General features: G+C 36.6%; 1 protein-coding gene across 10 annotated transcripts in view; it reads left to right on the top strand.

The window, feature by feature from the left end:
• The window catches only part of CADPS2 (calcium dependent secretion activator 2), a 282,371-nt gene extending 267,494 nt beyond the window's left edge, over nucleotides 1–14,877 (top strand). For 9 of the 10 annotated variants that reach the window (XM_005519231.2, XM_005519232.2, XM_088054886.1 and 6 more), the window contains 2 exons: nucleotides 10,144–10,248; nucleotides 13,976–14,877. In XM_005519231.2, the coding sequence (XP_005519288.1) occupies nucleotides 10,144–10,248; nucleotides 13,976–14,146 (276 nt within the window). In that variant the 3' untranslated portion in view covers nucleotides 14,147–14,877. The remainder of the gene's footprint in view (nucleotides 1–10,143; nucleotides 10,249–13,975) is intronic. The other variant, XM_088054889.1, reaches the window with a different exon arrangement.
• The last annotated feature ends 591 nt before the right edge of the window (nucleotides 14,878–15,468 follow it).

Genomic DNA, 15,468 nt, shown 5'->3' with positions numbered 1-15,468 from the left:
TGAAATCTGAAAAATGTAACCTCCATCTGATTTCATATAGTGTAAAAGTTTTCTTTTAAATTTTTTTTCTGGATTATGCTGAGAAAAAGAGTGCCCATTCTTGGAGGGTGCTCATTATGCTGCTATGACTTCAGCAAAGCTCAGTACTGTTGAAATCAGTATGACCACAACACACTTAAAGCATGTGCTTCAGAGTCTGCTGCTTCAGGATGAGAATATTCAGTACTCTGTAAACTGTTTTACACTGTAGCTGATAGTGTTTTCTCTAGAGAAACACAATGTCATAACACAATGACTTTATTTTATTTATTTATGATTTATTTATATATTTATATAAATAGTATATATATTTATATATTTATTTATGGTTCTGATATGATACACTTTCACATGTCTTCATTCTTTATGACATTTTAAATTTCTGAATTTCCATTTTGTTGTATACCACACAACCCAAAAAGATATAAAAATTATTTTCTCAAGACATTAAGTATCCCATAGCCCAGTCTTTAATATTCATGGAATGGATGTCTGACACCTTTTTCACACCAATTCAGTAATATTACTTAATTTTTTCCAGCAGGGGAGTAAGAAACTATGAAATAGATATTCTGATATCTTGCTAAAAGTGCTCTGTGGGTATAAAGGGGAAATAGAAGATTATTTTTAGGGCACTAAAACTGATAACTGCCTGATACTCAGAATTCCTTATACTGCCCTACCCTCTAAGTTCCCTGACTTGTGTGAGAAGCTCACTTCTTTGAAAAAAAAGAAAAAGAACACTGTATAAATTGCTCTTAAAAAGCAATTTTAAATGGGTGTTATGAGTCACAAGAGGAAAAATGGGGAGAAAAAAAAAATCCTAAACTTAATATTTTAAAGCCCATTTGATATTTTTTTTTTCCCTGAGGGAAAGTTTTCAAATAGAACCACAAGGTGGTTTTGCTTGTTTGTTTGGGGAGGGTCTGTAATATTGGGAGCTTCCAGTACAGTTTCTTCATATGCATTTCTGGTATATACTGTTCATTCATTTATTAACTTAGTTAAATGGATCTATCCATCACTCACAATATCCATTCACTAAAAACAATAACAATTCTATCTAATAAAAGAGAGCTCCTTCCAATATCCAGGCACAATTTAGTCCTTTAACCTTTTTATCCTGCTAGGCATAAAGTAGCAGCATCTCATTCCAGGCACTGCACTTTTTCTTCTTATCTAGATGGCTTGAAATGTGTCTAGCAACTTAATAGAATCAATTGAGCGTGGACAACTATAAAAATATAAAATAGCACTGAAACTTTAGATGAGTCTGTCAGTAAGTGTTAACTGTGGCTACAGCTTTCACATTCTACACAGTCAAGAGAAATCAATAAGGATTTTACCATTTGTATTGTCTTACCTAATATTTGTTCACCATGAAGTGCCAGGCACAAGCACCATCTAGGGAATATTGATTTCTTGATGTACTGTAATTCACACACGTATAAACAGCAGGAGAACCTTGTGGCTTCTCAAACCTTACTTGCAGGCTTGATGTTTATACTTATATTTCATTTGGGTCAAGCTTAGTTGAAAAAGGAAAATAAAACTCTGCATAAGTGTTCACAAATAGACACAGAGCCACATTGTTGATCACATTACAGGAAAAATAGTGCCAGAAACCATAACAATAATGTAGGTTTACTATAGCGAGTCAGGCATAACAGAAAGAGGTTGATATGTTGCAAATCAGAATAGATAAGGATGCTGCAGAGTGCTCTGACAGATTTGTCAGTGGAAAGGGCTTCTTCACCTATTTAATCATGGAAAACCAAAGCTTTAGTGCTGATTTAAATGTGCAGAAGTATTGAACTATATAGAGATGATTTTCTTTAAATAATTTTCAGGTGTTTCAAGGTATATTTTCTTAATTTACATTGAAATTAATTTCTTTTGCAGTATACTGCACTTAAAGAGCAAGGAAAAAAAAGGTAAAAATAATGCAGAGAAAAATCAGCTTAAAAAAAAAAACCAAAAAACAACACAGCTGTAAAATTTATATAGCTGAGTGTTCACAGGCAACAGGGTCCAGGATGGAAAAGGAGCAAACAAGGCACCTGCCCAGTCCAAGGACATTTCATCCAAAGAGAGGGAGAACAGCAAGAGGGAGGTAGGAGGCTGTACTTTTGCTCCACATTAGGGCAGCTCAGTGCAGTGCCCAACTGATGTGGTATGAGAAAGGAGTAGCTCCAGCAGTGTGCATCTCCCTGTCAGCTTCACAGCTACATCCAGCTCCATCACATGGCACTGCAGTAACATAAAGAGTAAATGGATGAGTCAAGATTGATGAGGTGGAAAGAAATAAGCTGCCTGTAAATATTCACTCAGAAGAACTCAGGATGGTTTAAATACTGTAATAAAAATATGTACTTGACCTCACTCCACAGGGAGCAGAGAGTCTAAGTAGAAGATTCGAGGACAAAAACTACTAGAGTGTAAAAGCTACAGCACAGATGCTGACCCAGTTTCAGCCTATCTCACTTTTGGTACTGAGATGAAGAGTATTCTTACTTGAAGGGGGGAATGCAGCTAACAGGAGGTCTCCTGTGGTCCCTTTGACGATATCTCATTCCATGGAAGAGAGAACTAGTTCTGGATGACTGGGCTGAAGGAGAGATGGGTGTCTTGATTGCACACCTTACAGAGTGAACCCAGACCTTTAACTTTACTGATGGCCACAAAGATAATACAAGGGCTGGAGCACTTCTCCTGTGAAGACAGGTTGGTAGAGCTGGGGTTGTTCAGCCTGCAGAAGAGAAGGCTCCAGGAGACCTTGGAGCAACCTTCCAGCTTACTAAAAGCTGGGAGAGGAATTTTTTATAGGGGTGTGTAGTGACACAACAAGGGAGAGTGGTTTTAAACTGCAAGAGTGTAGGTTTATATTAGAAGTTAGAAAGAAAGTACTTACTCAGAGGGTAGTGAGGCACTGGAACGAGTTTCCCAGAGAGGCTGGAGATGCCCCATCCCTGAAAGTGTTGAAGGTCAGGTTGGATGGGACCTTGAGCAACCTGGTCTGGTGGGTGGCATCCCTGCCCATGGCAGGAGGATTGGAACTGAATGATCTTTAATGTCCCTTCCAACTCAAACCATATAATGTTAGGCATTCACTTAGGAAGACTGCGTAGCATTTGTACAGCGCAGTACATTTGCAGGGCTTTTAAAACTAGAGCCTGATAGCAAGATGTTATAATGAGTAACAACTTGGTCATTTTGCATTATGTTAATTTGTTTATTTTGAGGATCCAAGCTGGCTTTCATTTCAGGGTCACTCAAGTGATGTTCCCTGTTCTGTGCCTCAGAGGATGTTTGTGGATATACCCAAACTGCAACACAACACAGTGCAGGGAGACTGACAGTGTTTGCTCCACAGAGTTTTAGCACCAGAATAACCTATGGAAGTTTTGTTCACAGATGCAGTGTGTATCCAGAGTGAAGCAGAGAAACTGTTTATACTGTAAGTCTCTCACAGCCATGAGCATCATGTTAGTACATACTGTGTAAAATCAGAACAGTAACATTACATATGTCCAGACATATAAGGAAGTTACGTGTGTCTAATTTTTCAAACTTCCAGTTTCCCAGCTTATCTGCCATATGAGAAGAGGCCACAAAAAAAACCCTCACAAATGTTATAAAGTAGCATAAATATTGTAGATTGCTTCTTTAACAACCAGTATGAAATACATGGGAAGATGAGTACTGTGTATTTTGCATTAATAGTGTATATTTATTTGTAAATTGGCAGTAGTGCCATAGCAACTGGCCATCTTCTAATTAGAAGCCAAAAATATGAAAAAATTACTTTCCTTCTAAAAGATAAGCCTTTCATATGTTAGATGTTCTTTGGTTTTTAGAACCGTATCTTTTTTGATCAGGGATTTCAAAGATGCTTAATATGGTTTTAAATGAGCCATGGTTTTTCTTTTCTTCTCATTATTGATTTCTTAAAATTAATTTTGTTTCCCTGTATCCCCAAAATATCCCATCCAACAACTGTGTTCACTTGTTTGTCCTCTTAAGTCTTTCTGAACAAGTTTTGAACCCATCAAGGTTTGGGTTCCTTTTTCTGGTGAGCTCCTTTCCCTTTTCCCCTGATTGCTTTGGGAGTGGCAGTGGGAATCCTTCGTTCAAATAGGCAGAAAAGAGACTGGCTAGAGACTAAAGTATTTGTTCATAAGAAAAAAAATGCTTTCTGAGCTTCCTGGGAGGTTGGAGTAATGGCACAAAAAAAAAAAAAAAAAAAAAAAAAAAAGCAAAAGAAAGACATAGGAAGCATCCCACTGGAAGAAAGAAAAGCTTTCTTCTTCGGCCAAGTGGACTGCAAGAAGTAAGTTCTTAAATCTACTAAAATCAGATTTAAAAAAGAAAATCTGGGCGGCTGGAGGGTGGGGAGGGTAGGAAAAAATTAAAATGGGTGAGGGTTTGTAATTTCAAATGACTAAACTTATGAAATCTTGTGTCAGAAGTATGTATTGAAGCAGACTGTGGTGTCTGATTCCTTTCTCACCTCTCCTTTCCTGATACATATACCTGTAATTTAGGCAACATTTTTGCACATTCCTAAGACAAAGTTCAAAATGTGACTTAGCATTCCAGGCCCAGAGGATTAAGCAAAACACAGAAGCTGGATGAAAGCCTGAGATGTTTCCAGGAAGATGCCTAGATAAATGGTGCCAAGCATTAGGAGTGTAAGACTGGTGAGGTGAAAGAGGAATGTGTCAGAGGCTCTGTGCAAAGGAGGAGCTCAGGAGGAACGCAGGAGCATTACACAGGAGCAGAAATAGGTGACACAGCAATGGGAGGACTTCTGGACAAGTCCTTGAATAAAAATGTAGGAAGGGACTGTAGTGAAATGGGGAATAGAGATAGAGTTTTTGCATTTGACACAATATTGACTTAGTCTTTGGCATTTTCCAGACCAAGGGCTTTTAAATATCTGACATTTTTTTAATAGGCAAAAAGCTTCATTTGTTTGTCCTTCCTGTGAATTCCATGATTCCAGCACAGCCAGCTCAATGGATTTTCCACTCATGCTTAGTTTAATTTTAATTTCTTTCAGTTTATCTTAAATAGAAGTTCCTAAGGGAAAAATAAAGATGCAAAAGGAATAAATGTGGGGGCATCATGATGACCCCCCACACACACACATGACTTGGGGGGCGCTTTCAGAGTTACCAAGACTTCCCATCTTTCAGAATTGTATGAACTCATCATTGCTGAGGTAAGAGTCCTCATTTAAGTGAATAATATCTATACCTAACTTGAAATACAAATATACCTTCTAAACCTCTGAGTGTTTTCAAAAAAACTACGAATTACATTTGTGTCCCTTATAACCTTTAACATTCAACAAAGGCAATCAGTATGACTATTCAAACTTTGCAAAAAGGGAAATAAATTATGAAACTTAAGTCAGGACCTTTTTTCAGCTTTTGCTGTTTGCATTTTTAAGAAATAACTTACTTATTTTTCCAGTATTTAACATTTTTTAAAATGTGCTAGAAGTTCCATGGTCTGCCTGTAGTGCTCTTTATCATAAACTTGAAGCAATATAATAGCATTGTCCTTTAATAAAAACCAGGCATTTTAGCACTGAAATTTTAACATGCTCATGTTTTGTCTTATATTAGCTCATTATTATTTTCTCGTTTTAGCTTATGCGGCATTTGGTGTACAGTGCGTTTAGTGAGAAGTATACTTTTTGTTGCTGTTTCTGGTAGGGCAAGTAAAGCTGAAGGAAGTAGAAACATCCTGTTGTTGTCTGAGTGACTAAATTCCTGATCAATAGTGTGATAAAGGCTTCTGCAGGAACATAAAATGCAGCTCCTAGAAAAGCTGTTCCCCTGCCATACTCAGCAGAGAAAGCATTATTACAATCCCCATTTATCAGGAGCAGTCAAGGTATAGAAACTCAACGGGGTCTTGTGTCTTAGGCGTTAGGGATACCAGCCCTAGAAAGACTCAACCATTGTGTATTGCTATGTATTGAGCCTCCTTCCAGGTGGCAAACAGCTGCACCTTTTTATAAATCTTCAAAATAAATCTTCAAAAATAAATTCAAAGTGCTTGCTTTCAGCCGATAAGTGTTATATTTAATTGAACCATTCTGCGAATGTTATAGCTCAGGCACCCAGAAAGATGGTGAATATTTATTATATTTGTTTTGTATTTCCACCAGTCAGCAGAATAATGAAATTCCTTAACTACTTCTCTTTAACTTGCCTGAAGAAAGCACGGTATGTTGCTAAATCGCTTTTCACTAGCCCTGCCGAGAAACAACTTTAATCCTTGTTAGAAAATTGCAGAGTCTGGGCCTGACAAAGAGCTCATGCCTGGCGCATTGTGAGTGCTGGGAGCGGGGCGAGGGGAGCCCTTTACAGCTGCGTGCCTCCAGCCCGTCTGAGCTGGACTATTTAGGAGAGGAGGTTTGTCAATTCCTCCTGACAATGGAACGAGTTTTTCAGTGCCTGTAGCTGCGCCGAGCCCCGTTGGGGATCAATGCTGGCCATTCAAGCTGCACCCTCTTTCATTGCTTTGGTTTGTTAATTTAAGACTAAAGGTCTGCTGAGGGGGTTTAGGGTGTTTAAGAAAGCTGATGAACTGTTTAAGAAATCTGATGAACTGAGAGCGTTTATAGCCCTGGTGTGGCAACTATTGGCACTGAGGGAGCTGTGTCCTTGTTGACCCTCTTGTTATTAAAAATGCACAAGTGCTGCGCTTCTCAATATTTCAACACTCTTTCATTGTCAATACCACCTTCTGAGCCCTTCAGCTTGTTGCTTGCTCTAAAGATCTTCTTAGATTGGGTTTGAAAACTTCACCTTAAACACTAGATTAGACTGATGTTCTGTTTTCCGTGCTCCTGTTGATTTGTTGAACCTTCCCAGGGCTGGAAAGCAAGTAGCAGCTTGATGGGGAGACGGGCTGCTAATATGATTTACCAGTGTACAGTCATGCACAATAAGTGTGAATGAATACAAGGGTCTCACAGAGTCAACCCTAGCCTTTCCTTTTCTCTTATTTTTTACTTTGAAAGAGGTATCTCAGGAAAATGAAGTGAGTAATGCATGCCCTTACAGGAGTTGGATGGGCTGTGAATAAGGAGAGAGGATGAAATAGCGAGGCTAACATTTTTGTTAAAGTGGTTGGCTGCTGTTATTTACTGATTTGGAAAAAATGTATCATAAGCACTTACTGCTTTACTCTTGCATAGACAATAGCAAAGAATGTGACAGTAGTACCATATAATGAACATCTGCAAGAGACACATTATCTTTTCACTGCTATTGTTACTAATAGGAAAGTTACTTTTTCCTAAAACCAGTTAAAAACAATTGTTGTTGTTGCTGTCAGTTTAACTGGGTAATCTCATGACAATTATCCAATCACTGAAGTTTTGGGGTTTGCAATAGATTGCCATCAGTCACAGTAGATCCATCCCTGTCTCTCTAACATGCTCATGGTTGTCAAAATGTGTGGCCTGGGATTCTCTGAGAGGAATTTGCAGTGCTGTTCTCAGCACTCAAAAAGAAGTTATAGGGAAATCTTTATTTTCTAGTTATCCAGCAGATTTAAGTTTATGCAGCTTCAGTTATACTAAGTCCTCAAAACTAGTGGATGTAAGACCAATCATTAACAAGAATCCTACTCATAAGTATCTCTGTGAGGATTCTACAAATATACTAGATGTGATTTTTATTAAAAATATGGTGACAATTAAAAATAAAAATACATTTTTTTCTAGTAGAACAGTAGTCATATTTTTTCTGAACAAGATGTGTTGACAGAAGAGCATGTACTGTAGTATCATTTCACAATCACCAAATTACACATTTGTACTGAAATTTTAATGCATCAAAGCTAGTCAAAAAAGCATATTATATTGCTTTCATTCATTAATGAGTAGAAAAATAATTTCCTCCAATATCTTAGCTTTTTTTCAGTGCATGTAAGAATATTACAGGTATGTAGAGTTCAAGTTTTACTGCATCCATCTTAAATAAGTTTCCTAGCTAGGCTTTAAAACATTTTGCCAGAAATCTGGAACAGTCTATTGTCAGTAATCTGTCCCTGTTCAGTATTGTTGCATGGGAAAATCAGTCTCAGAATTTTCAATCCTGTCTGGAGGTTGTTTGTCTGAGCAAGTTTGAGCCCATTGTGTTTTCTACTTGATACATACAAAATACATAATGGATGCATTACTGGAAGAATATCAGTTTTCAAAAAGCTCCCCTACTAAAATAGTTCTCTTTACTAGGATTGTGTGTGAGTGATAATATAATTTCTTGGCTTACTGGTTGCATTTGGATAGAATATTTGATGTAGGAAATTTTATGTTTATTTAGATCAATAGAGTTCCCCAATTAATAAGTACAATTGTATTTTATTCTCTAGACATCTGTATACATACAACACCTGTCATATAATTTACCACTTAGTAACAAGTCTCATTAAAAATATTTTGCAGGTACTTACAAAAGAAATCAATACCAGCATGCATGTTAGGAATGAAATAATGTAAATAGGATAAGAATTCATTCAGCGATTTAAAACCAATATTTTATGGATATCTAATCAGTCCCACATTTTAGTGACTAAATCAAACTTTATGAAATATGTAGCTGTCTGCCTTTTTTGTGGTGCGTTTTTTAACTTCTGTAAAATAGCAAATTAATAGGAGAAACTCTAAAAAGTAGAAGTAATTTATTTTCAGTGATTTATAATTAAAATACAATTGAACACATTCAAAAAATTAACAGAAGAATTATTAGATTAATATCTAATTTCATATATCTTAAAACTGATAGTTACATTGTGATGAGACTGTTCCCTGTAAGGAAAAGGTATTTGTAGTTATTTACTGTATGTTTTTCAAGCTTTTTACAGCGAGCTTACATTTTGATGGAAGAATTCTATTTCTTTCTTTTGTAACATCCAGTAGAAAGTAATTTGTCTTCAATATATATTTTCACTGTATAATTTATATTTTTTTTTATATGGAGGTGAGTAATGAGACATGTCAGATACTTCCTTTGAATTACTTTCACAAAATATACCTGCCTAACATGAGGCATTTTAAAATAGGCACATGATTTCCTCTCTTTGCATATCTCTGTATTTTGCAAAGACACAGGAAATTATACTAGATAATGATTTAAGCCTCTTTCCTGAGGGAAAAGAGACTAGATACAGAGCTATGACACAAACTCTTTTAATCTCTCACTGTTGAAATGAAAAAAAAAAACAAACCTTCCTTTTTACAGTTTGACTAAATGACATCTGGTTGTGATTTTACAGGAGGGGAAAAATGCTACAACTATATTTAGTAAAATCTCTTCTAATCCAGTTAATGTGAAAGAACTATTACAGCAGCTATTTGGAACTGAGCATTTTTTACAGTAACATAGACACCAACAGCAGAGGGCTTATTCTTAACCCATCCATTTGTGAAGTGTTGAGTGAAAATATACCCATGCCTAAGACATAAAAAAGAAATAAGGTAGGCTGTAATTATAATTAGTAATTAATGTAAAAGAAAACCTTAATATAGTTATTTTGGGGAGGGTGGAGTAGTGTTTTGATCATATTTAAAAATAGTTTCCAGGGATTTTTGATATTTTTTTACTTAATGATGGAGTGATTAAAAAAAAAAAATAAAGAAAAAGACAAATTCCTTTTTCTCTGGTACTGTTTTCCTGTTTGGATTGAAAAATCTAGTTATTGTAAATTCTCTCTCAAGATACTCTGCCTGTTTCTATCCTTGCTGTTTTAGCTGTCAATTCTCTCCTGTAATTGTATCTTTAATATCCATTCTCACTGACAGATAACAAAGTGCATAACGCTATTTTGCTTGAACATGTTGTAACTGAAAGATAAAATGGCAGGTGCTAATTCGTGTAAAGAATGGTTTAGGTCAAGTTATTTGATTTCCTACTGACCCATGCAATTCTCATAACAGGAAATTATATCATTGTTGACTTCAAGTGCTGATCTGTGATCATTTCAAAGTGTTTCATTACCTCTCATTACCAAATCTGTTAAATGAATACTGCAGGGTTATTTGGTGGTGTTTGTTGTTGGTTTTTTTATCCTTCTTTTCAGCAATGGTATAGCAACTCCATGAAAGTCATATGCATGTGGTTGGCTGACAGATTAGACGTTCAGCTTCACATCTACCAGCTGAAGACTCTCATCAAGATAGTGAAGGTAAATAAAATGTGTTCGCATTAAACTGCATAGTAAAGAGAGAAAAGTAATAAAGTAATAACATGGAAAATCAACCCAGAAGTTAAGAAAATGTGGAATGAAGTTGTAAACTAATGTAGTTTAAGGTTGGGATTTTTTTTCCCCACAGCTGTAGCAAATTCCAGAAGTAAAATAACTTATTAAACTCCTTAATGTTAATTATATGTGCAGTAGTATTTGTCATAAATTCTGGACTTGGGGACAATTAAGATAGTTCCAAGGAATTTTGCAGCTAGCTGTATAGCATTGCTGTATGATTATTCTTATTAAACTTTCATTTGTCTTGTTACCAATTTTTTAGTTTACCTGAATAATTTCAATAGCGTTCCTTCTCCATTTTCCCTTTTCTCCTAAAAAAAGAAGTTATTTTCTTCTTTATGCGAGTGTAATTACTAGGCTTAATTGAAAACAGTATTAAATGCATTAAGTAACATTTTCTAATCTGTGATACTCAGAAGTAAGTATCAATAGAAATACCAGTCCCTCCACTTCAGTCCTCAGTTTTTTACATTGGCCAAAGTCAAATGCTTCCAAGTAGAGTGCAACATGCATTGCAATAGGCAATTATGGGTTAGCCTACCATGAAAGAAGTTTCCTCCTAACTCCATTTCAGATCGTAGTCGATACCCTTAGGCAAGAGACAGAAAAACATTTCAGATCTTTTTCTTTTTAATTCTGTCTTGTTCAACTTTGGACATTCTTGTTATCTGTGCAAATGTGCAGTAAGAAACACCTGTTGTCAGTGGTGACCTCAACTTCTTAAAAATATTTTTTCATTAAGTTCTTGCAAGACTATAAAGTCAAAAACATTTTAACTAATGGGCACCGGAATTGCAACTGCAGCTTTCAGGATTCACTAGTAAAAAAGGAACAGAACAGAGAGAAATGCAAGAAAACTGTCATAATAATGATGGCATCATGGCTCCAGGCTTAACTTTGCTGGTTTTGACTGGAATTTCTCTGGGAGCAGAATTTGGCTCTTCACTTGATTGTGTGCCCAAATGGCAAAAGCAGTTTGCTGTTCATTGTTGAAATTAATGGCTTGTGTGAAAGGTTTAAAGCTATTCTCAAAGAATCACAGAATCATAAAATGGTTTGGGTTGGAAGGGACCTTAAATATTACCTTGTTTCAACCCCTCTGCCATGGGCAGGGACACCACTCACTAGACCAGGTTGCTCAGAGCTCCATCCAGCCTGTCCTTGAAGACTTCCAGGGATGGGGCATCCATAGATTATCTGGAAAACCTGTTCCAGTGCCTCACCACTCTCACAGCAAAGACTTCTACAAATCTCTAATTTAAACCTACTCTCCGTTTTAATCCATTCCCTCTTGTTCTATTACTCCATGCCCTTGTAAAAAGCCCCTTTCCAAGGCAGATATGATACCCTGAGGAAGACAATCAGCATTAGAGGATCTAAACCCTGTACCCCATGAGATCTAAGAACGGGCAGGCTAACTCGTACAAGAGAAATATCACCAGGGGGATTAGAGGAAATTTGCAAAACTGAAATTCAGGTGAATGAGCAGCACTGCCAACCTGCCTTCCCTCTGCCACCTGGCACACTGGTTAGCCTTGTTCAAAAGCTCCCAATGGAGGTGGGAACACTGCTTCTGGCAGTGGCCTTTCTGGGCCCATATACCTGGTTTGCTCTGCATGTAAATTCCAACTGTGTTATTCTGTGGCACCTTCTGTGGATATTAAAGATTGAAAGTGATGATGTCAATTATATTGGTTCTGGAAAACAGAAAATTTTGTGGACCTTGGTTTTGGAGGGTGAAGATAGAACTCAGGAGCTCAGCAGACAGGAGGCTACTGGGAAATACAAAACAATGGTTCAAAAAGAGTATCATAAGAAACTTTATCTGCTTCAGCCCGGCTGCAGAGAGACATGGGGAGGCACAGTTCTTCCAAACTAGAGTGAATGAAGGCACATTTGTGGTTGCTTTAGGAAAAAACAAACAAAAACAAACAAAAACACACACAAAAAAAGCTAGGAATCTGTATTGCTCCGATCACCTCTTAAAAATATTTTTAAATTTTTTTAAAAAAAAAAAATTAAAAAAAATCAATCAAACCCCAAATAAATAGGAGGTCATTTTTGAAGGACACAGGATGAGTAAGAGAAATATAATTCTTCTGGATTTGGATGTGACAAGAGTAGTAGCATTATTAAGAAAGCATAGAAGAAGAAACATTGTTCCCTTTATTCTCTTTAAAGGCTCATGATGGCATAAGGGTTTCATTAGATGTCTGAGACATGTGCAGAGGGATGTGACTAAAGGAGGGTCAAGGACAAAGAAAGTTAGGGAGAAATGAAAAATTAAGCTTGGAAGTGAACATTATTATCCTGCAAAACTATGTCAAGCGAAGAGCAATGTCTGAACCCCAGAGTGCTGGTCTGAGAATGGGAAGAATACAATGTAAAAGTGAAGGAAATTGCTGTAGGACCCGTTAACAGCATCAAAGCAAATTGAATGCACAGTGTTATAAAAAGGGAATGCAATGGTGACACTTGAAAAAGAACAGGCAGGGTACTCGCAGAAGTGTGTGAGCAAAACACAAGCTGCATCCATTGACTCTGACGTTGACCTAGGAAAGTCAAATAAATCTCAGTTGCAGTGATTCAAACAAGGTTTAAATAATCATCATAGTGGCAGAAAAAAAAATCTCACAACTGAATGTTACCCATTTTAAGAGTGGTCTTTTGCAGTTCTCTGAGGTATTGAGTGAAACAAGATCAAATCTTTTCTTTATCCAAGGGTTGTACATGGTCTTCTCCTCAGGCAGAGGAATGGACCTGATAGCCCTTAATTATCTTCCATTTTCTTTTTCCCATATTCTCTTCCAAAACATTCAGAATTTGTAGTGAGAGCATACACAAAATAAAGAACTGCCTAGATCAGTTTGTCCTTTTTAAGTCTTTAAGGGTAACATAAGGAAAGATCATTTCAAGTATGTTACAATTTAAAATAAAGTACACAGGTGATTTTCCATGTGCTTACTTGAACACAGAATTAATGAATAAAACAATTCCACTCAGAATTCTTATATGATGGAAGAACAAAGTAGTATTTGCTTGTTCATAGGAAGGTTGAATACCAGGGAAACAAAATCTTCTGAAATGAAAAAAAAGTAGATGTGAATCAAAATGTAGGGACTTAGAATGTAAATTAAGTAGGTAGTTACCTGAAAAATTCTGACACTATATAGTATAGATCATAATTGGTATTCATTATTGCCACATTTGGCATATAAATGTAAAGAGAAATATAAATAAAATTACACTATGGGGGAAAGGTCAGGCATTTACATTTTCTGTGAAATGACAGAACTGAACTACCTGTAGCCAAATTCATATTTCAGTAGGTATTTAGAGAAATTCTCAGCTGGTGTCTTATTGGATAAATGAAACAAATGGAAGTTACTGAGAAATCAGCAGTTAGACTATGCTATAACACAAAATACAACCTATTAAAGGAATTACCATAAAATCAGAATCTCTAGAGTTTGTAGAAATCTCATGCAGCCCAAAAACTAAGACCGCAAAATCTTTATCAAGGTGATAGGTCCCTAACCTGCAGGAGGAATAAACCTGTTCCACTGGCATGCTAGAAATGGCCAGTGTATAGTGAAAAAGTACTCAGACTTGCTGGAGTCCAACTCAGGATGTTTTACTTTTGCCACAGAAAACCTACCGAGACTTCAGGTTGCAAGGCGTGATGGAGGGGACGCTGAACAGTAAAACCTACGACACCGTGCACAGCCGTCTGACTGTAGAGGAAGCCACAGTCTCAGTCACGGATGCAGGAGGACTTCAGGGCATTACAATGAAAGACAGTGATGAGGAGGAAGGATGATATTATTTCACAAAGCATTCAGAGCTGGTGGGTGATGGTCTGAGGGTGGGATTTATCTTTGCCTTGGGGTTTTTTGGTAACTTGTCCTTGTAATTGCATTTATGGTTTTGCCTTATGATATCGGTGCAGAAATGTAATTTGCTCCATTAAAAAAGAAAGTAAGATTATCAGAGGAAAAGTGCCAAGGACTTTTTGAGAATAATGGTTGTAGCATATTTTTATGTATAGCTTTGCTTAGGGCTGCAAGAACACTGGCATGGAGTTTGAGTTCCACTTGTGATTACATTTATTTCCCTTTTGTTTGCTACCATTCATTCTTGTATCTCCATCTGATATTGATGTCCTGTGCAAAAACAAGATGTGTGTCTCACTTAAAACACAGCTATAAAGGAAATCATCCTTGGAATGAGTCAATGCCCTAGGTAAAAAAAATAGTGTATTTTCAAGATTACAAATTGTTTACCTTTTTTTTTGTGCTTAATTTTACATTATTATGTGATGTGCATTAAAAATTTTAATCTTGGTTCTTTGTATATTGAGACTGATATATAAGCAGAAGAACTTCAAGGACAGTCAAACATACAAACTGCTTAAGAGTGTCGTGTCTATTCATTTTGCAAGTTTAAAGATATCTCATCCTGTTGGATGTCAGTAAGCTTGCCATCTATGTTTGTATTTCTGTGAAAATTTTCAGGCAATAAGAACACATTTTGTCGTGGCCATTTATGTATCTACCCAAGTTTGTATAGAATTCTACAATTAAAAGATGTTTTCAGTATTTCAAACAATTTGAAGCATTGTATGATTCCTCATGAGAATGGCATTTTTGAATTATTTCATTTACATAGTGATTTATAGCAAATATGTTTGTTTCTTTTATAGAGCAGATACATATAGCAAACAAGTAACCAAGGACACAGTGCATTGATAAAGGAAAAAAGCAAACAAAAACCCCTTAGTAGCAGATGAACAGACAGGGCCCACTGCCTACTTTTTGATGCCCTCAGGACAAAGTAGAAAGAACTCAAATTTTCATCAGTCAAAACTCATGCAAACAGATACCAAAAAATAAAGCAGCTTTTTTTTTTTTTTTTTTTTTTTTGTGGGAGCATGACTAACCCCTGAGTTTTAGTACACAAAATCAGAAAGAACACAGATGACACCCAAAGAAGTTATAATAGGTTGCTGAGGTCCTGGTTGAGCCATGGCTTTATACCTAAGGGGCTTTACTGAGGAGCTGTTGTGGGTTTGCAAGGCTGATGTGAGGTTTCTGTGCAAGAACAGTCTGTAGGACTTCAGGGGTCTATTGCAAGCATGCAGGA

The sequence above is a fragment of the Pseudopodoces humilis genome, chromosome 5 (genome assembly GCF_049639895.1).
Source record: "Pseudopodoces humilis isolate 2021_Gansu_Grassland_sample_001 chromosome 5, ASM4963989v1, whole genome shotgun sequence".
In the NCBI taxonomy this organism is placed as follows: Eukaryota; Metazoa; Chordata; class Aves; order Passeriformes; family Paridae; genus Pseudopodoces; species Pseudopodoces humilis.
The sequence above is the reverse complement of the archived record's forward strand: the minus strand, read 5'-3'. Positions and strand labels throughout refer to the sequence as shown.